This window comes from Ranitomeya imitator, chromosome 1 (genome assembly GCF_032444005.1).
Source record: "Ranitomeya imitator isolate aRanImi1 chromosome 1, aRanImi1.pri, whole genome shotgun sequence".
NCBI classification, from domain to species: domain Eukaryota; kingdom Metazoa; phylum Chordata; class Amphibia; order Anura; family Dendrobatidae; genus Ranitomeya; species Ranitomeya imitator.
The window spans coordinates 415,945,142-415,968,443 of NC_091282.1; the positions used below are offsets into that span (position 1 = coordinate 415,945,142).

At 43.0% G+C, this 23,302-nt stretch overlaps 1 protein-coding gene across 1 annotated transcript in view; it reads right to left on the reverse strand.

Moving 5' to 3' along the window:
• Positions 1–9,841: 9,841 nt before the first annotated feature.
• Positions 9,842–23,302, reverse strand: part of PSAT1 (phosphoserine aminotransferase 1) — an 81,289-nt gene continuing 67,828 nt past the window's right edge. The window contains exons 7-9 of the mRNA XM_069762918.1: positions 18,184–18,312; positions 11,244–11,381; positions 9,842–10,404 (exon numbers count right to left, since the gene is read on the reverse strand). Of these exons, the coding sequence (XP_069619019.1) occupies positions 10,302–10,404; positions 11,244–11,381; positions 18,184–18,312 (370 nt within the window). The 3' untranslated portion in view covers positions 9,842–10,301. The remainder of the gene's footprint in view (positions 10,405–11,243; positions 11,382–18,183; positions 18,313–23,302) is intronic.

Sequence of the window (23,302 nt, forward strand, 5' to 3'; positions counted from 1 at the left end):
ATATTCCGCAGCGCTTTATATACTAAGCTGCTCCACCAAACGTCAAGGTATACCCATATCAGAGCAGTCCTAACTGATGTATGCAATCCCTATCTGATATATTTAAAAACCTGATCATTTGTATATTACCTGTGTGAACAGGGTTCAGAGGAAAAGCCAATGTGGACATGCTGAGTGGAACAGCTTTTGTGCAGATAGCCCAAGAGGAGTGGTGGGTAACTCCCTAGTCTTGTAGACACAAGAGAACAACAATTATGGAAACAGGAACACATGGGCTACTTGCACAGTGAACAAGTATATACTACGTGGGCAGTGTTACATACCGCGTGACTGCTATATTACGTGGCCAGTGTTATATACTGCGTGGCTGCTATATACTACGTGAGCAGTGTTATATACCGTGTGGGCTGTGCTATATACTATGTGGCTGTTATAGACTGCGCGTCTGTTATATACTACATGGCTCCTATATACGTGGCCTGTGCTATGTGGCTGCTATATACATACATATGCTAGAATACCCGATGCGTTAGAATCGGGCCACCATCTAGTGATACATAACTAGGTAGGGTCTGTTCACTATTACTCTTGGTAGTCATAAGTGGACAGGGAAGGAAGTGCAGGCGCCAGATTCACTGCCACTGAAGTCAATGGGAGAGCGGAGGTGCTATGGCACTTCTGCTCCTCTGACAGATTCCGACAGAATCTCACCTTTCTGCGGTGCCTTCTGGGCTTCCACGACCATCTATCTCAGCCAGCAGCACCCTGCTTTTGGTGGGCACCCACTGAGATGATAATGTATTAGACCTGACCTGCAGTCCCATGTAACTCCACAGATAATAGTGATTCTTTTGTGGGTACTGATAGCAGTGATGGCTCCTCTGGATCATACTGCTGCTGTTTCTGCATGTGCTGCTGTTCTGGGCTGGCAGGAGGAGTAAGGCAGAATCAATGAGAGCAGACTAGATCTATCTATTGCTGATAATGACAGACTGCTACAAACCACAGATCTTCAGCATGTTTGCAGTGTTGCACTAGGTCAGCTGTAAATCACAAGTTGATCACACATCATGAAAACATCCTCACCTTTCACCTAAAATATCATAGGTCTGAAACTTTGTGATGCTGCAATTGGCAATTTTCCATGTGGGCAATTTTCCGTGTGGGCAATTTTCCGGGAACCTTCATCAAAGTGGTAACATTTGTTCGATATGACTTGCGTTTGAGAAAAAAATTGGACATTTGGTAAAAATGTTGAAAAATATTGCAATTTTCAAACTTTTAATTTTAATGCACTTAAACTAGAAAGTTATATCACACAAAATAGGTTAATAAATTACATTTCCCACATGTCTACTTTACAGCAGCACAATTTTGGAAATCTAAACATTAACCAGCAATTTCTCATTTTTCCAACAAAATTTACAAAAAATTTTTTTATTTTTTTTTTGGAACCACAGCACAGTGACTTTATCTGGCCTATATGACAGAAAATTCCCAAGATTGACAGCATTTTAAAAACTGTACCCCTCATGGTGCTCAAAACCACATTCAAGAAGTTTATTAACCCTTCAAGTGCGAATTTCTGACAATTTGAACACAAAATTGGCTAAAATCTAGAGTGGGCATCATGTCATGTTTGGAGAGCCTTTAATGCGCTTAAACAATGGAAACCCCCCACAAGTGACCTCATTTTGGAATCTAGACCTCTGAAGAAACTTATCTAGATGTGTGGTGTCCACCTTGAACCCCCAGGTGCTTCACAGAAATTTACAAAGTGGAGCCATGAAAACAACTAATCTAATTTTTTTCCACAAAAATGTTATTTTTTTATCCCAATATTTTTACTGTCACAAGAGTAACAGGAGAAAATGGACCCCGAAAATGTTTGTGCCATTTCTCTTGAGCATGCAGATATTCCATATGTGGGGGAAAAGTCCTGTTTGGACACACGGCAGAGCTCAGAAGGGAAGGAGCACTGTTTAGCTTTTTGAACGCAAAATTGGCTGAAATCTTGAGCAGACCCCATGACAAGTTTGGAGAACCCTTGAGGTGTCTAAACAGTGCAAACCCCCTACAAATGACACCATTTTGGAAACTAGATCCCTCAAAGAATGCATCTAGATATGTGGTGAGCACTTTGAACCCCCAGGTGCTTCACTGAAGTTTATAATGTTGAGCTGTGAAAATAAATTAATTTTTTTCCACAAAAATGTTATTTAGCCCTTTTTTTTTATTTTCACAAGGGTAACATGAGAAATTGAACCATAAAAGTTGTTGTGCGATTTCTCCTGGGTACGCTGATAACTCATATGTGGGAGAAAAGTACTGTTGGGAACCATGGCAGATCTTAGAAGGAAGGAGCGACATTTTACTTTTTGAATACAAAATTTGCTGGAATCATTAGTGATTGCCATATCCCATTTGAAGAGACCTTGATGTGCCTAAACAGTGGAAACCCCACCACAAGTGACACCATTTGGGAAACTAGATCCCTTAAGGAATGTATATAGACATGGGGGAGCACCTTAAAACCCCCAGGTGCTTCATAGAAGTTTATAACATTCAGCTGTGAAAAAAAAAAATTAACCCCCAATTTTTTTTTTATTATTATTTTCACAAGGGTAACAGAAAAAAAATTGCACCATAACATTTGTTGTACAATTTCTTTCAAGTACAAAGTTAACCCATATGTGGGGAAAACTACCGTTTGAGCACATGGAAGGGCTCAGAAAGGAATGACATTTTAGAAAGCAGACTTTGATGGAATGGTTTGTGGGTGTCATGTCACATTTGGAGAGCCCATTGATTAGAGATGGGCGGACACCTGGATGTTCAGGTTCAGCCGAACAGTTACAAAAAGTTTGGTTTTAAGTACCAGAACAGTACCCGAACCCCATTCACTTGAATGTTGGGCCCAAACATACAGTGTTTGCCATACTGTCATGTGCATGACAGCATGGCAAACACTGCTTCTGATCGGCAGTAAAATCATCACCGCAGGTCAAACAGCCGCAGTTCCCACACTGTCAAAAGACAGCATGAGCACGCAGCTGTGATCGGAGGTATAAAGTTTACCTCCAGTCACTGGTGTCAGATGATAGGACTACTACTCCCATTAGCCGACACCTGCTGCCGCTAATGACCGTGAGAGGTTACTGCTGGTCACTGAGCCTGCGTTCCCAGCTGGACAGAACTCTGGTGACCTCGGTGAGATCCTCGCTAGCACAGGGAGAAAGCCTCACAGTGCAGGGCTGAGCTCAGTGAGGTCACTGCAGTTCACCATTTTGGAACATACAGACGCTTAAACATTTTTTTACGACATTGACCTGTGAAAAGGAAAAAAAAAAAAAAAAGATTTTTTCCACACAACTGTTATATCCACTTTTTTCCACTCGCACAAGGATAGCAAAAGAAAAAGGTCCCGAAAATGTGCTGTGCAATGTCTCCTGAGTACGCCAGTACCCCATATGTGGTCAAAAACTACTTTTGAGGCACAGTGCAAAGCTCAGAAGGGAAGAAGCGCCATATTGGAGTTCAGATTTTGATGGAATGGGTTGAGGGTGCCATGTCACATAGGCAGAGCCCTTGAGGTGACAGAAAAGCAGAAACTCCCCCATATTTAACCTCACTTTACAAACTACAACCACAATGATTTCATCTAGCAGTGGAGTGATCATGTTAACACCACATATGACTCACAGAATTTTATACCATTTGGCAGTGAAGAAAGAATAATTACATTTTTATGACAAAAATGTTTTTAGCCCAAAGTGTTTAATTTTTCTAAGGGCTAATAGAAAAATGGACCTTAGTTTGAAGTAAAAGAATTCTCTTGATTGCGCCAATACCTTTCATGTAATCAAGAAATACATTTCAGGCACAGAGCAAAGCTCAGAAGTGAAGGAGCGTCATATTATAGTGAACTTACTGTTATGGTTTGCGGGTGCCATGGCCCACTGGAGAGCACCTAAGGTGCCAGAACAGCAGAAGTCCTCATAAGTGACCCCATTTAACAAACTACACCTCTAAATGTACTCATCTAGTGGTGCATCATATTGACACTACAAGGGTGTCACAGAAATGTATACCATTAGGCAATAAAGAAATAAAGCATTAAGCTACTTACTGGTAGCGGCATTTTCGGAGGCCCATGACAGCACACGAGAGAGAGGGGATCCGCCCTTAAGGAACAGGAAACCTACAGATACAAAAGGGCGGCACCTCTCCCCATGCATCAGTTGTATTTCAGAGCCTGAGAGGACTGCCGCGGTTAGTGGTACACAAATATACATTATATACATTATATACATTTGAAACAAAATAACCCATTATTGTAATAAGACACCATACGTGAGATTTGCATATTACGCTATATACATATCAGGAAGTGCTACCCCCACGTGAATAGGGAGGGAACTAAGGGTGCTGTCATGGGCCTCCGAAAAATGCCGCTACCAGTAAGTAGCTTAATGCTTTATTCGGACTCCCATGACAGCACACGAGAGATTTACAGAGATGTAAGCTACCTTAGGGAGGGACTATAGATTGTAGCACCCTTAACCCAAAGGAAAGATCAGAGGAGGACCCCAAATCCAACCGATAGTGTTTAAAGAAAGTGGAAGGGGATGACCATGTGGCCGCCTTACATATCTGCTCCACTGACACTCCAGATCTTTCTGCCCAGGATGACGCCATGGCCCGGGTGGAATGTGCCTTTAGGTTCTGCGGAGCTGGCCCCCCACCTGCTGTATAAGCTAGAGAGATAGTTTCCCTAATCCATTTAGCCAGTAAATATTTCGATACTCTAAACCCTTTCCTTGGACCTTGGAAGGAAAGAAGCAGTGCCCCATCTTTCTTCCAATTATCAGTAGCTGAAATATACTGAAGAAGAGATCTCCTGACGTCTAACGTATGAAGCTCCTGCTCTTTAGGATTAGAGGGATTAGGAATAAAGGACGGCAAAACTATCTCCTGTGATCTATGGAACCGTGTCGCCACCTTTGGCAGATATGCTGGGTCTGGTCTAAGGACTACTCTGTCTGACAAGATTTCAGTGTATGGAGGAGCTCTGGAAAGTGCCTGTATATCCCCTATCCTGCGAGCTGAGGTTATGGCGATCAGGAAGGCTGTCTTAAGTGTCAACATTTTGATCGAGGCCTCCTGCAGAGGTTCAAAGGGGGGTTTAGTTAGAGAGGACAGAACTAAATTTAAATCCCATGGAACTGTTCTGTCTTTATGCAGTGGTGTAGATCTACTAACTGCCTTCATAAACCTCGCTATCCAGTAGTTATTCGCTATATTACAGGAAAATAGGGCACCTAAAGCTGAGACCTGTACCCTAAGGGTACTAGGAGAGAGTTTTAACTCGAACCCCTTCTGTAGGAACTCTAGGATTTGTTGTACTGGCACCCCGTCTTGGATATTAAACTTTGAACAAGACAAGAACTTTCTCCAAGTCCTAGAGTAGATTCTCGTAGTTATTTGCTTTCTACTCTTTAGGAGCGTCTCCACCAAGTTTGGAGAGAAGCCTTTCCCCACTAATAGTGACCGTTCAAACTCCATGCCGTCAAATGGAGCCCCGCCACTTGTGGATGGGAGATCGGTCCCCGAGAAAGCAAGTTCGGGATCTCTGGCAGTACCCAGGGGACCGCTACAGACATTGTCTTGAGCCAGGCAAACCAGGTTCTTCTGGGCGAAAAGGGGGCGATAAGGATGACTTTCGCTCGATCCGCCCTGATTTTCCTCACCACTAGAGGTATCAGGTTCAGTAGTGGGAAAGCATAGGCCAGTGGAAAATCCCATTTTATGAGAAACGCGTCTACCGCCAGGGGATTCTCCCTGGGATTTAGGGAGCAAAAAAGTTTTACTTTTCTGTTTCTGGTGGCGAATAGATCCACCACTGGTTGACCCCATCTGCGGACGACAAGATTGAAAATGTCCTCGTTGAGAGACCACTCTCCCTGTTTTAACACATTTCGGCTGAGGAAATCTGCCACATTTTCTTTTCCCTTGATGTGAAGAGCTGTCAAAGATAGAAAATTGAGCTCTGCCACCTGGAACAACCGATCCGTGATCTGCATTAAAGTTTCGGAACAAGTTCCCCCTTGCCGGTTTATGTAAGCGACCGCCACTCTGTTGTCCGACAGAATTCTGACGTGCTGGCCCTGCAGATATACGAGGAATTTTTTAACAGCCAGTTCAACCGCCAACAACTCTCTTTGATTTGATGAAAATGTTGTGAAGGGTTCCCACTGTCCCTGGACCACCATGTCCCCCATATAGGCTCCCCACCCTGAAGAGCTGGCATCCGTGGTTATCACGTGGGTGACATCTACCATCCAGGGAACCCCTGCTGATAAATTTTGTTTATCTAGCCACCATCTAAGGGAATTCAATGTTATCGGCCTCAATGTCAATTTTCCATTCAATGCGCCTCCTAAGGCTCGGTCATGGAACAGGACTTCTTTTTGTAGGGACTGGTGTGGAACTGAGCCCACTTAACTGCTGGGATGCAAGATGTGAGTGACCCAAGTAGAGACATTGCTTGTCTAAGTGTCATGGAAGGTGTATTGATTGCTCTTAATACAAAACTCTGAATTTGGTCCATTTTCTCCATAGGGAGGAGACACTGCTGTGTCACTGAATTCAACATTAACCCCAGGAATTTTTGAACATTTAGGGGCTGTAATTTTGATTTTTTAAAGTTTATGATCCAACCCAACCGTTCTAGTTTGGTTTTAGCAATCTCCCATTGTGACAGACAATGATCTACCGAGTTACCTACAATGAGGAAATCGTCTAAGTAGGGGACTATAAGGATATTTGACTCTCTTAAATGCGCCATGACTTCCGCAATTATTTTAGTAAACACCCTAGGTGCCGAGGTGATCCCAAAGGGGAGCGCTCTGAATTGAAAATGTTGAATCCTACCCCCCATTAGTATCGCTACCCTCAGGTACCGTTGGAAATCAGCATGAATGGGTACATGATAGTAGGCATCTTTCAAATCCACTACTACCATGAAACAGTTGTTGAAAAGCATTTTCATTGCCGAATTGATGGACTCCATTTTGAAAGTGTGTTTCACCAAAAACTTATTGAGACCCTTAAGATTTATAATGGTCCTGTAAGATTTATCAGGCTTCTGGATTAGGAAGAGGGGAGAGTAAAACCCTTCCCCTGCCTGAGAATACGGCACCTCTACCAAAACATTTTTGGAACAAAGAGTCCTCACTTCCTCTTCTAGGGCGAATTGTTCAGTGGGAGATGAGCGCCAGGGTGTTAAACTAAATTTGTCCTGTGGAATATGAACAAATTCCAGCTTGAGACCATGGGAAACAGTGTCTTTTATCCAAACGCTGTTTGTGATTTTCGACCACTCTGCCGAGAAACGCAATAGTCTCCCTCCCACTGGAATTGCCAGTCATTGGTCTTGTTTTTTATTTTCCGTCTGGTTACGGCGAAACATGAGACCTGTACCTCGCTTTCGCCTATCCTCCCATCTGGGACGATCTCTCCCTGGTGAAAAGGCTCGCTTTCCTCCCCGGTTGAACCTTCTTTTGTTGAAGGGACGACGGTATGGATTGAACAGGTTGGGAAACTTTTTCTTATCATCTCCTGCTTTCTCCAGGAGTTCATCCAGGGTAGGCCCAAATAAATACTCGCCTTTACAAGGGATAGCGCAGAGCTTCGCTTTTGCCTGCATATCCCCCGGCCAGCATTTCAGCCATAGGGCTCTCCTTGCAGCATTAGAAAGTCCTGCTGCTCTAGCTGCCAACTTTACGGAGTCAATTGAGGCGTCTGATAAAAAAGCCGCCCCCTCCTGGATTACAGGTAATGCTGAGAGAATGGAATCTCTAGAGGCCCCTTGTTTTAATTGGGTCTCCAACTGGTCCAGCCAGACCATCATTGACCTTGCCGTGCAGGTTGAAGCTACCGCAGGTCTTAAGGAGCCAGCTGCCATCTCCCAGGTTCCCTTCAGGAAGGTATCCACTTTCCTATCCAGGGGGTCTTTAAGTGTTCCCATATCTTCAAATGGGAGAGAAGATCGTTTAGCTACCTTGGCAATTGCTGCATCCAGCTTTGGTGCTTTCTCCCAGTTACCTACTGCTGGGTCATCAAAAGGGTATCGACGTTTTTGCGCAGGTGGTAAGGAACCTTTTCTCTCCGGTTTTCTCCACTCCCTATTAATAAGATCTTGTATTTTCTCATTTAAAGGAAACACTCTGCGCTTCTTTTGCTCCAATCCACTGAACATCATTTGTTCTTTGGATAGTTGAGGCTTGGGTTCCGATATACCCATTGTGCCTCTGACCGCCTTTACCAATTTGTCTATCCTTTCTAGGGGTAGGCAAAACCGAGCAGCGTCTTCTTCCGAAGAGGAGGATGATGCTGCTGAATTGTCTGATTCTTCGGACTTGTCCTTTTCCATAGACGAATCAGATGCCCACTCAGTTCTCTGCCTAGAACCTCCTGACTGTGAAAGGTTTTTAAAGGACTCTTTAACCTCCATTCTAATCATCTCCTTGAGACTGGCCGTAATAGAGGAGGATTCTTCGGCTACCTACGGGGATAAGTAAGGTAGACTAGAGTGTAAGATCTACATGCTATACCCCCTCCCCTCCTTCCAGAACCTCACCGTCTGTCCAGAGAGACCCACAGCCCACGGGAAGGGCGACTTACCAGACGCTGGCCCTGGAGACCGGACACCCCCTGGCGACCGCTCCTCGCTGCCTAGTCACCGCCGTGCCGCCCTGCCAGGGCCACCGTGACTACATCAGGTACCCGCACCGGCCGAAGTGGGAGACCCCCTCGCCACCAGAATCGGTCCGGCCGGCCTGGACTCCTGTAGATTCTATAGGCATCCAGTCCCTTCAGGAACAGGAAACCAACTGATGCATGGGGAGAGGTGCCGCCCTTTTGTATCTGTAGGTTTCCTGTTCCTTAAGGGCGGATCCCCTCTCTCTCGTGTGCTGTCATGGGAGTCCGAAAAAATAATTATATTTTTACCACAAAAATGTTGTTTTAGTCCCACATTTCATATTTTCATTTTAGGAAATGGCTAAAAATGGCATCAAAATTTGTCCTTCAATTTCTAGCTTGTTGCCCTCCTACAGCCTTCTTCATGTCTCCTGGTGTAAAGCCTGTCTCCTGATATCTGCTCCATGCTCTGGACACTGTGCTGACAGAAACAGCTACCCTTCTTGCCACAGCTCACATTGTTGTGCCATCCTGGATGATCTGCATTTCCTAAGAAACATCTCTGGGTTGCTATTGTACCTCTAGGGGTGAGAGCAATGACAAAATGAAGAAGTGACCAAAACTACAGCCAAGAAGGATGAGAACAGAGAAATGGTCTGTGGTCACCCTCTCCACCTGCGGAACAACCCCTTTATAGGGGTTGTTTTGCTAATTGACTATCATTTCTACCTCTTGTCTGTTCCATTTGCACAACACCAGGAAAAACTGATTCACAATCAGTTGCTTCATAACTGGACAGGTTGATGTCACAGAAGTGTGATTGACTTGGAGTAACGTTGTGTTGTTTACGTGTTAATTTTTTATTTTTTTTTTAGAACTGTATATATCATTTGATTAGCACACCACCAATCATCTCATATTAAAACCATCTAGAATGGTGGCTCTCAGGTAACAATGAAAACCATTATGGGCAGAACAAAATAATGGCATAACAAATTAAGTTATGTTTACAACTTCTAGACACAAGTACTCAGCATACGCTATGCATTTTTCCATTCACTAGAAAGGTTTTTGTATTTGCCATCTGCATGAAGACCTTCTTGAGTGGAAACAAATAACAGACCACATATTACACACCTACTACAATACACATTTTATTATCTTTGCATAATAATATGCAGGCACATCAATTGTCTCGGGACAATACTTTGACCTCTATTTACAGACAAGAAAAATAAAGTATATGCAGTCTGACCAAAGATATGGAATTATTATCACCAAAGAAATAACCAGATGAATATGTATAACATATGGAAATCCCAACACACGCTGAAATAAGTCTTCAACAGTTGGCACAAGTCATGGCTTACAGACAAGAAGCCATAGTTGTGTAAAATTGCATATCAATAAAAAGCTTATTGCAAACACCACTTATGGTAAGAAAGGGAAAGAAAACAAGTACAGTTGGGTTGTTCTCTACATAAGAAAATGACACAGTTGCAAACAAATTTTACACTATGAAAATAGCTTATTTGATAAGTGTCATATTTTATACAGTAGTGATATGAAAATAGAATGAAGATTTGCCAGTAAGTTCATCACTGATGAGTCTCCTTGAAGTGTCTCATGAAATCTGCTAGTTTTTCAACATCATCCACAGTGACAGCATTGTAGAGAGATGCTCTGATTCCTCCAACAGATCTACACACAGAAAGACAAATTTAGAACATGGAAGTTCAATCGTGTTAATTAACAAGGTCTGTAGAATAAAAAAATAAAAAAGAAATCTACCTGTAAATGAATGTTCGCAGACAACCCCTGTTCATATACCAGCAACCCCATTCCAAATTTTATAGATCTTAGGCCAAGTCCAAACTATGTTTGTGGCCAGTGTCAGGCTCATGCGCTTAGAGGATATGTGCCTTGTGCCTGATGTATGTTGAGGCATCTGTCAACTAGAAACCCACTGATAAGAAAACATTGCATGGTATCTTCTTTTACCGCATGGTAGAAGTTTTGTTGCAGTAGGAAAGTACATTCTGTTGTATTTTCCTATACAGTTAAACAAATGCTAAACGGGCACTTACTGTCCAGACAGAAGAAAACACTTTAGTCCTCAGTCTGATGAAAGGTGGCCTAAGGCGATGTTACAGTATACATGGTAAAAAGCTCCCAATGTATATTGTGGCTAGGTGCACAGATGCAGTCAGTGCCAAGGGCCCACCAGTAGCCAAGTGTAGGGCCTCACTTTTCAGCTACATGCAAATGTGGACATTATCCTCAACCACAAATTTATATAACAATGAAATGGATAGATTTGTTAAATCAATAAGATGCTGCCTGTCTGTGCATAGTGATTCATGTATATTGTGCAGAGTACTGCTCATAAGTGGGTAGTGGGCCCACTCTTGCACAGGGCCCACCTGAGGATTCTCCTGTTCTCATGTGGGCACCTAGCCTTATCCCATGTTAAACCTCCACTTACAGAAGTAGAAACCAGTTAGTAAATCAACTAGATACTGTCAGAAATAAATTTCTACCTGTGTCCTTTTAGAGACATCATGCCAAGAGCAACAGCTTTTTCAAGAAATTCTTTCTCCAAGACATTGTCACCCTTGAGACTTCCGATACGGAAAGGAATGTTCATTCTGCTCCTGCTTTTTTTCTCTACAGGACAACTGTAAGAAAATGAGGTTCTTCTGTAAGGCAAGATAATCAACCTCCGTTTGACAACTCATCAATGAGATGGATCTGATATTGTAGCCGAGCTAGATTGATGTGAATGGGGCTCAATCTGTGCACAAGTGTAGCACTGTCCTTTTTAACCCATGACCCAGCCTATTTCGACCTTATGACCTTAAAGACTTGGCCATTTTTTGCAATTCTGACCAGTGTCGCTTTATGAGGTAATAACTCAGGAACGCTTCAATGGATCCTAACGATTCTGAATAAGTTTTTTCTTGACATATTGGGCTTCATGTTAGTGGTAAATTTAGGTCGATAATTTTTGCATTTATTTGTGGGGAAAAAAAAAAACGGAAATTTGTCGAAAATTTCAAATTTTGAATTTTTATTCTGTTAAACCAGAGAGTTATGTGACACAAAATAGTTAATAAATAACATTTCCCACATGTCTACTTTACATCAGCACAATTTTGGAAACAAAATTTTTTTTTGCTAGGAAGTTATAAGGGTTAAAATTTGACCAGCGATTTCTCATTTTTACAGCAAAATTTACAAAACCATTTTTTTTTAGGGACCACCTCACATTTGAAGTCAGTTTGAGGGGTCTATATGGCTGAAAATACCCAAAAGTGACACCATTCTAAAAACTGCACCCCTCAAGGTGCTTAAAACCACATTCAAGAAGTTTATTAACCCTTCAGGTGTTTCACAGCAGCAGAAACAACATGGAAGGAAAAAATGAACATTTAACTTTTTAGTCACAAAAATGATCTTTTAGCAACAATTTTTTTAATTTTCCCAAGGGTACAAGGAGAAACTGGAACTCGAAAGTTGTCCAATTTGTCCTGAGTACGCCGATACCCCATATGTGGGGGAACCCCAGTTTGGGCGCACGACAGGGCTCGGAAGGGAAGGAGCGCCATTTGACTTTTTGAATGAAAAGTTGGCTCCAATCTTTAGCGGACACCATGTCGCGTTTGGAGAGCCCCTGATGTGCCTAAAGACTGGAGCTCCCCCACAAGTGACCCCATTTTGGAAACTAGACCCCCCAAGGAACTTATCTAGATGTGTGGTGAGCACTTTGAACCCCCAAGTGCTTCACAGAAGTTTATAACGCAGAGCCGTGAAAATAACAAATCATTTTTCTTTCCTCAAAAATTATTTTTTAGCCCGCAATTTTTTATTTTCACAAGGGTGACAGGAGAAATTGGACCCCAAAAGTTTTAGTCCAGTTTGTCCCGAGTATGCTGGTACCCCATATGTGGGGGTAAACCACTGTTTGGGCACACGGCAGGGCTCGAAGGGAGGGAGCACCATTTGACTTTTTGAACGCAAGATTAGCTGGAATCAATAGTGGCACCATGTCGCATTTGGAGACCCCCTGATGTGCCTAAACAGTGGAAACCCCTCGATTCTAACTCCAACACACCCCTAAGACTAATCCCAACTCTAACCATGACCCTAACCACAACCCTAACCACAACCCTAACCCCAACACACCCCTAACCCTAATCCCAACCCTAATCACAACACACCCCTAACCTTAAAGGGCCACTGTCACCCCCTCCAGCCGTTATAAACTAAAAGAGCCACCTTGTGCAGCAGTAATGCTGCATTCTAACAAGGTGGCTCTTCGTTTTGTGTTCATTTATTACTAAAATAAAGCGCTTTGAAACTTTTCAAAAATACCTATCTTTGTCCACGGAGGCAGGTCTGAAGCCTCTGTGAAGCGCCCAACTGCCGTCACTCATCTCTTCTGTGGCGCGGGTCGCCGCCCCCTGCGCGCTGTTCTTCTTAAATCCGGCACCTGCGCTGTGCGTGCCTGCCTGGGGCAGGCTCATTGAGAATTGGCAGTCATAGCTCAGATGCCGGGTTCCTGACTGCGCCTGTGCGGGCAGTGCGACCACCCTGTTACTGAATCCCCGCCCCGCACTGTGTTATGCATTATGCACAGTGCAGGGCTGGGATTCCTGGGCATGCACACTGCGCTTGTCAGACTATCCCCCAGGTTCCCCGCCTTCCAGCGTGGGTCTGTGCAGGAATCTGCCCAGGAATCCCAGTCCCGCACTGTGCATAATACATAACACAGTGCGGGGCGGGGATTCAGTAACAGGGTGGCCGCACTGCCCGCACAGCGGATTTGGTTTTCCATAGGTCTACATGGTACTGTAAATGTGACGGAAAACTGCCTCGAATCAACAGCGGCCAATCCTCTGCAGATCTGCAGCCAAATCCGCACCGTGTGCACATAGCCTAATTCTAACCGTAACCCTAGTTGCAACCCTAACCCTAGTTCTAACCCTAAACCTAGTGGAAAAATATATATATTTTCTTTATTTTATTATGTTCCCTACCTATGGGGGTGATAAAGGGGGGATTATTTACTATTTTTTTTGTTTTGATCACAGTAATAGAATCTATCAGTGATCAAAATGTACCTGGAATGAAACCAGCACTGCGCATGCGCCCACCATTTTGGAAGATGGCGGCGCCCATAGGAGAAGACGGAGGGACAAAGGGACTCGGTAAGTATATGGGGGGGGGGGGGGTTGGATCGGACCGCGGGGGGTTATGGGTGGTTGGGCGCGGAGGACAGGACGGAGGGGTAGGAAACACTGGTGGCGGCTGCAGATCACTGCCGTCAGCTGGTGGAGGGGTCAGAACGGGGTCTCCAGCCATGGCCGATGATACTGTAGCATCGGCCATGGCTGGATTGTAATATTTCACCAATTTTCATAGGTGAAATATTACAAATTGCTCTGATTGGCTGTTGAAAGTGAAACAGCCAATCAGAGCGATCACAGCCACGGGGTGGGGGTGGGGGTGGGGGCATCCCTGCAGGTCGGGTGAAATTTCAGTTAACCCTTTCACCTGATCTGCAGGAACGCGATCCTGCCATGACGCCACATAGGCGTCACAGGTCGGGTTGGCACAGACTTTCATGACGCCTACGTGGCATCACAGGTCGGGAAGGGGTTAAACAAAGCAACCATGCTTTCCTAGTCCTGTACAACCCCTTTAAAAACACATTGTTTGGACAGCGCATTTTATACTTCAAAAGAATCTGTTATCAGAAAATATTTAACACTTTTTTTTAATTTGCTATATAGCATATTTTCCAGACTTTAACCCCTTTACCCCCAAGGTTTGCACGTTAAGGACCGGGCCAATTTTTACAATTCTGACCACTGTCCCTTTATGAGGTTATAACTCTGGAACTCTACAATGGATCCTGGTGATTCTGACAATGTTTTCTCGTGACATATTGTACTTCATGATAGTGGTGAAATTTCTTTGGATATTACTTTCGTTTATTTGTGAAAAAAAATGGAAATTTGGCAAAAATTTAGAAAATTTCACAATTTTCCAACTTTGAATTTTCATGCCCTCAAAGCACAGAGATATGCTTCCCAAAATACATAATAAGTAACATTTCCCACTTGTCTACTTTACATCACCACAATTTTGGAACCAAAATTGTTTTTTTGTTAGGAAGTTATAAGGGTTAAAAGTTGACCAGCAATTTCTCATTTTTAGAAAACCGTTTTTTTTTTTTTTTTGTTTGTTTGTTTTTTTTTTAGGGACCACATCACATTTGAAGTCACTTTGAGGGGTCTTTATGATAGAAAATACCCCAAAGCGACACCATTCTAAAAACTGCACCCCTCAAGGTGCTCAAAACCACATTTAAGAAGGTTATTAACCCATCAGGTTAAATTTTTGGAATGTAAAAAAAAAAAAAAAAAAAAAAAAAAAAAAAAAGAGCATTTAACTTTTTTTTCGCAAAAAAATTATTTCAGATCCAATTTGTTTTATTTTCCCAAGGGTAACAGGAGAAATTGGACACCAAAAGTTGTTGTACAATTTGTCCTGAGTACGCCGATACCCTATATGTGGGGGGTAGATGTGTGGTGAGAACTTTGAACCCCCAAGTGCTTCACAGAAGTTTATAACGTAGAGGCGTAAAAATAAAAAAAATCATATTTTTTTTCCCACAAAAATGATTTTTTAGCCCCAAAATTTTTATTTTCACAAGGGTAACAAACAGGAGAAATTGGACCACAAAACTTGTGGTCCAATTTGTCCTGAGTAGGCTGATACCCCATATGTGGGGGTAAACCACTGTTTGAGCGCACAGCAGAGCTTGGAAGGGAAGGAGCGCCATTTTACTTTTTCAACGCAGAATTGGCTGGAATTGAGATCGGACACCATGTCGCGCTTGGAGAGCCCCTGATGTGCCTAAACAGTGGAAACCACCCAATTCTAACTCCAACCCTAACCCCAACACACCCCTAACCCTAATCCCAACCGTAAATGTAATCCAAACCCTAACCCCAAATCTAGCCCCAACTGTAACCCTAACTTTAGCCTCAACCCTAACTTTTGCCCCAACCCTAACCCTAACGGGAAAATGGAAATATATAATTTTTAATTTTATTATTTTTCCCTAACTATGGAAGTGATAAGGGGTTTGATTTACTATTTTAGCGAGTTTTTATGTTTGGCAGCTGTCACACATTAAAAGACTTTTTATTGCAAAAAATAGCTTTTGCATCACCACATTTTGAGAGTCATGTGAGGTCTTGTTTTTTTGCGGGACGAGTTGATGTTTTTATTGGTACCATTTTCGGGCACATGACATTTTTGATCGCTTTATTCCAATTTTTGTGAGGCTGAATGAACGAAAACCAGCAATCCATGAATTTCTTTTGCGGTGGGGAGTTTATACCGTTCAGAGTTTGGTAAAATTGATAAAGCAGTTTTATTCTTCGGGTCAGTACGATTACAGAGATACCTCATATTTTTTTTATGTTTTGGTGCTTTTATACAATAAGAACTATTTTATGTAAAAAATTATTTTTGCATTGCTTTATTCTGGGGGCTATAACTTTTATTTTTTCGCTGATGATGCTGCGTGGTAGCTCATTTTCTGCGGGACAAGATGACGTTTTCAGCGGTACAATGTTTATTTATATCCGTCTTTTTGATCGCGTGTTATTCTGCTTTTTGTTCGGCGGTATGATGATAAAGCATTGTTTTTTGCCTCGTTTTTTATTTATTTTTTACAGTTTTTTTTATTTACATAAAGAAATGTATTTATTGGAACAATACAGTATTTTTTTTTTTTTTTTCTTTATTGAGGAATTTATATTTTTACACCCAGGGTGGGACATCACTATATAGTGTCAGATCGCTGATCTGACCCTTTGCACAGCACAGGAAGTGCAACAGGCTTGCTGGCGCCTGCTTTCATCAGGCACTGACAAGCCACATCCCTGCAGGACCCGGAAGGACTCCCGCAGCCATCTTGGATCCGGGGCCTGCAGGGAGGAGACCCTCGGAACAACGCGATCTCAGTGCGCAGGCGCCGGGCCTCTCTGACGTTTCCTGGCACCTGTGCACTGCAGTACTTTGCTCTGCCCTCAACAGAGAAGACAAAGTACGCCTGCGCCGGAGCAAGACGACAAGAAGAGAACGCCATCTGATGAAAATAGGAGGCACTGGACCGGACCACAACGCCCATCGGACCGGACCGCAGCAGCGGGACCGCCCCTGGGTGAGTATAATATAACCTTTATTTCTCATCTTTCAGGTTACATCGGGGGCTTATCTACAGCATTACAGAATGCTGTAGATAAGCCCCTGATGCCGGTGGCCGCAGCTCATATACGATTTTGGGGGTGACAGATTCCCTTTAAAGCTATGTATTAAATATATATATCTACCTATTCTATGTGTAGACATTTATTTTAGCTATTCTAACCTGTCAGTGTGATTTTACTGTACACCGCAGAGAATTACCGGCTTTTCTATAGAATACCGGTGAGTATTTCTCGCAAGTCATAAACATGGTCCGTGTGTAATCCGTAGTTTTCTCACCTCCATAGACTTTCATTGGTCGATTTTTTTGCGCAATATGCTGATAATTGCAGAATGCTGCGATTTTCTCAGCCCGTAAAATACGGGCGAGAAATATACGGCTGATGGAAGCTGCCCCATAGAGAAACATTGGTCCGTGTGCAATGCGTTGTTTTTACGCCTCTCCCTCGTCCGCATTCCTCTCTAGTGTGACCCCGGCCTCACACTTCTCATAGGCACAGATAACTTTTTTCCAGCCTTATTATTATCACAGGTAGGATCACAATGATGGACAAAACTGAATCCACCATTCACAGTAGGTGATGGTTACAGCACCCTCACATCACAATTACCTTTGCCCTACTGAAAGCATGCCCAATAATTATTCTATTCAATACTGTCTGGGTCAGTTTATTGCATTTCTTTAACCCCTCCCTGATGTGACATACATGTGCATCACTCCAGAAATTGTTGTATAAAATGGGCAAAGGTGGAAAAAAATTTATATATTTTTATATATATATATATATATATATATATATATATATATATATATATATATATATATATATATATATTTGCTTTTTCAGAGGTCACATTCCCTTTAATGTCTTAGCAAGTGGAGAAGGGATGAGGAAACCTTCACTTTACAAATCCCACCAAGGACAACATCTGCAAGGAGTTTGTATGCTCTCCCCGTATTTGCGTGGGTTTCCTTCAGGCACTCTGGTTTCCTCCCACATTCCAGAGACATACTGATAGGTAATTTAGATTGTGAACCCCATCAGGGACAGCGATGATAATATGTACAAACTGTAAAGCGCTGCGGAATATGTTAGCGCTATATAAAAATAAAGATTATTATATGTAATCGATAAAACCCCATTCTGCAAAGAATAACAGATTTTAGATAATAGATTACAGCTAACGACTTACACAAATAATCCATTGGATTCATCTATAACATTGTAAATCATTTCTGACTTGATGATGCTTAGTTTCTCCATACATGCTGCACCTCCATTATTCTTAATCCATTCCAACACCAATCCCATTATGTAGATGCTGAAAAACAATTACACAGTATGTTAGATCAACACTACCAAATTCTGTGAGCTTCTTTGGGCAATACCATCAAATGTTCAGTTGTTATAAAATATATCCTTCTCCAAGATAATATGATGAAGAAAAATTACACAAACACAAATTACTCTACAGAAAAGAAGTTTCTGGATCTCAGTTATTTAAGATCAAGGGTAGACTGACCAGTTTACCAAAATTCTTGCATTAGAATAAGGTATACTAGTTGGCCCATGCGAAATTTTCGCACATTAGTTGTCGGGGGTGCGGGCAATTTCAGGAAAATTAATCTGGTCAAATGTAAATGTATTTAATGAGATGTTCAAGAAAAGAGGAGGGGGGAGAGGGAAGGTTAGGAGCTTGACACGCCGAGACGTGCATCTGTAAACCGTTGCAAATGAATATAGCTGGTGGGTGCCGTACCTGCTGGTGATTTCAACTGAAGTGGAAGAAAGAAAAAGGGAATATCCAGCATGTCCATCCAGTGTAAGTAAAATATCCAAAATTTATTGAAGCATTTTAAAAAACAATATTAAAAAAAAAAAAAAAAAGAGAGACTCTCTCTGCCTGACGCGTTTCTGGCGCACCACGGCGCCCTTAGTCATAGGAACTAATACCATATAGATGAACAGGTTTATATATAGCAAGGAACCAATCACAGACATAGCAATCAATTACATTGAAAAAAGCTGCAGCTAAACACACATAACAAGAGTTTTATCTCCTATTTCAAATACATTGAAATTGCATAAATATATACTTTAAATTGCCACAAGATCTATCTGTTAGTTCAATATATGTAAAAAAGGTAATTCCTGTAATTCATACCGTGTGGATGTTTAGTGTCTAAAGTCAGAATCCAAAAGGCTTCCCGCAGTGCTAATTGTTTCTTCCAATCTCCACCTCTAGGTGACTGACTAACCCTTTCTATGCCAAAAAATAAAAAATCTGATAGGTCTCCTTTATGTACAGAAATAAAATGTTTCGTAGCCCCAGAATAGCCTGAATTATTGTTATTTATATTTGCTATGGGTTCTGAAATACGTACGCTACTCACCTGGTAGCAGTGTTTTTTCAGGAGCCATGACAGCACAACGAGAGAGGGGATCCGCCCTTCAGGGACAGGAAACCTACAGACATAAAAGGGCGGTACCTCTCTCCCACGTCAGTTGGTTCCAGAGCATGAGAGGACCACCAAGGTTAATAACACAGATGCAGCATATAAACCAATACATTTTATTATGTAAGTGAACAAGCAATTATAAGGAAAACCGAAAGGGTATTGAATCATCCAGAAAATAGGGTAGGGAATCTAAGGGTGCTGTCATGGCTCCTGAAAAAACACTGCTACCAGGTGAGTAGCGTACGTATTTATTCAGTCGCCATGACAGCACAACGAGAGACTTTCAGAGAAAACAAGGAAGACTAGGGGGGGATAATAGCCTCCAGCACCCTTCTCCCAAACGTAAGGTCTGAGGAACTACCCAGATCTAATCTGTAGTGTCTAAGAAAGGTAGAAGGAGAAGACCATGTGGCCGCCTTACATATGTCCTCGATCGATACTTCTGACCTCTCCGCCCAGGAAGATGTTACAGCCCGCGTGGAGTGTGCCTTTATACCATCTGGAACTTCGTTGCCACCTGCTGTATAAGCGAGAGAGATTGCCTCCCTGATCCATCTAGCTAGAGAGTTTTTAGATACTCTAAGACCTTTCCTCACCCCTTGATAACTCTCTGTTTGTAGCCTATCTTTTTTCCAGGCATCTGAAACTGTAATATATCTAAGGAGGCATCTTCTTACATCTAAGCAATGATATTTACGTTCTTTATCGTTAGCAGGGTTGGAGCAAAATGAGGGTAGGACTACCTCCTGTACTCTGTGGAATTTTGACGCAACTTTCGGAAGATAGAGGGGATCGGGTTTCAAGATTACTCTATCCTCCCTGAACTGTATGTATGGTGGATGTGTGGAAAGTGCCTGCAGATCACTAACCCTTCTAGCAGATGTGAGTGCAACCAAGAGGGCTGTTTTGATTGAAAGGATTTTTATAGGAATGGTATCGATAGGCTCGAATGGGGCTTGCGTTAGGGCTGAGAGAACCAGATTCAGATCCCATGGGACTAACCTTTGTTTGATGATTGGTCTGGACCTAGTGACTGCTTTGAAAAATCAGGATATCCAGTGATTACTGGCTAAGTTAAGATTGTATAGTGCCCCCAGAGCTGACACTTGTACTCTGAGAGTACTTGTGGCCAAGCCCATCTCTAGTCCTTTCTGTAAAAATTCAAGAATCTGGTTTATACATGGTTTCTGGTCAATTTGAGCCCCTGAACATGACAGAAATTTTCTCCACACTCTAACATAGATGCTTGTTGTAGAGGGTTTCCTACTTTTAAGGAGTGTATTTACTAAATTCTGAGAGAATCCCTTCCCCCTCAGTAAAGACCTTTCAAGTTCCATGCCGCTAGGTGTAAGTTGGCTACTCGTGGATGGAGGATTGGGCCTTGGGAGAGTAGATCTGGCAGTTCTGGGAGAATCCATGGTTGGCAGACAGACATCTTCCTCAGCCAAGGAAACCATGGCCTCTTGGGCCAGAATGGGGCTATCAAGATTACCTGGGCCCTGTCCTCCCGAATCTTCCTCAGAACTAATGGTATTAGGTTTAGAGGGGGAAAGGCATATGCGAGACTGAAGCGCCAAGATATTAGTAGAGCGTCCACCGCATATGGGTTGTCTTTTGGATTTAGGGAGCAGAACTGGTGCAATTTTTTGTTCCCCCTGCTGGCAAAAAGGTCTATCTCTGGACAACCCCATAACTGAATGATCTGCTTGAAGACGGCTGGATTTAGCGACCACTCTCCCTGTCTGAGTCTGTTGCGGCTTAAGTAGTCGGCTTTGGTATTGATACTTCCTCTTATATGAAGTGCCGTCAGAGAGAAGATGTTCTTCGGCCACCTGAAAAATATGATTTGCGACCTTCATCAATGAACTGGATCGTGTACCACCTTGACGATTAATGTAGGCCACAGTTACCCGATTGTCCGATAATAGTCTGACGTGTCGACCCTGTAGGGGTACAAGGAATTTATTTAAGGCATGTTTTACAGCCAACAGCTCTTTTAGATTGGAGGAGGAGTCCTCTTCAGACTGACGCCATAGCCCCTGAACCCAATCCTCCCCTAAGTGAGCCCCCCATCCCTTAGGGCTAGCATCCGTAGTCAGAACTCTAGAAACATGATTTATCCAAGGGACCCCCCTATGTAGATTTGAAGTGTGAGTCCACCAAACAAGTGAATGTGTAGTCTCCGCAGAAAGTGTAAATTTACTATCGAGGTGAGCCCCTAGACGACGGGAATTGTGTAAAACGTCCCATTGTAGTGTCCTTGTGTGGAACTGGGCCCAGAGGACCGCAGGGATGCAAGACGTAAGAGTGCCCAAGAGAGACATTGCACTTCTAACTGACACTAAGGGATTGCCAATCGCCCTGGTGACCAGCTGTTGAACCTTAGCTACCTTTGCGTCCGGCAGGCGACACTCCTGCCGACTAGAGTCTACAATAAATCCCAGAAACTCTTGTATTTTTAGGGGCTGAAGACGTGACTTTTTGAGATTGATTATCCAGCCCAAGTCGTTCAAAGCTCTCATCACTTTCTCTAGCTGGTCCTTGCAATGTGAATCTGAGTGACCTACAATTAGTAAATCATCTAGGTATGGGATTACTAATATGTCTTGTTCATGTAAGTGTGCCATAATCTCCACCATGATTTTAGTGAACACCCTGGGTGCAACTGCGACTCCGAAGGGAAGTGCCTGATATTGAAAATGTTCTATCGTGCCAGCTAGTGAAACCGCCACCCTAAGAAACTTTTGATGATCTACATGTATTGGAACATGGTAGTAGGCGTCTTTGAGATCTAAGACAACCATAAAACAATGGTTAAAGAGTAACTTTATTGCTGTTTTAACCGACTCCATCTTGAAGGAGGGAACCAACAAAAAATTGTTCAGGCCTTTCAAATTAATAATAGTGCGATATGAACCGTCAGGTTTTTTGATCAGGAATAGAGGGGAATAAAACCCCCTACCTTCCTCTCCCGTAGGGACTCTGACCAAAACTTTCTTTTGTTGAAGTTCCCGGACCTCAGACTCCAGCGCCAACTGCTCTGTAGAGGAGGAACGAACAGGTGTCAACATAAACTTGTCGAGGAATATGGTGGAAGTCAAACTTTAGGCCTTTTTCCACGATGCCTAGAATCCATGGGCTACTCGTGATCCGTACCCAGGCCGGGTAGAAGGCCGAAAGCCTACCCCCCACCTGGTCCGCCAGTCATTGCGGTTTCTTAAATTCTCGTGAAGGATTAAACATAAATCCTTTACCCCTACTTCTGTTGCTGTCGTATCTGGCAGATTCCCTGTTAGAATCTCTATACGGCCTTCTACGGCTAGACCATCCTCTATTGTAGTCCCGTCTGTAAAAGGGTCTTCCTAGGAAAGGGAAGCGTTTTTTATTATCCCCTGCTTTTTCCAATAATTCATCTAGGACCGGTCCGAATAAGTGAGCTCCTTCACAGGGGATGCTACATAACTTTGTTCTGGCCTGTAAGTCCCCTGGCCAGCATTTTATCCATAGCGCTCTCCGGGCTGCGTTAGATAACGCTGAGGACCTGGCGGCCAACCTGACCGAGTCTGCTGATGCGTCCGAAAGGAAAGCTGCGGCATCCTGGATTATAGGCATAGAGGATAATATTTCAGTTCTGGGAACCTTATCCTTGAGCTGATCTTCGAGGTGTCCTAACCATACCATCAAGGACCGGGCTGTACAGGTGGCTGCTATAGCTGGTCTCAAGGACCCAGCCGAAGTCTCCCAAGCTCCTTTAAGAAAAGTATCAGCTTTCCTGTCTAATGGGTCCTTTAGGTTCCCCAAGTCGTCAAAGGGGAGAGATGTTTTTTTGCATGCTTTGGCGACTGCCGCATC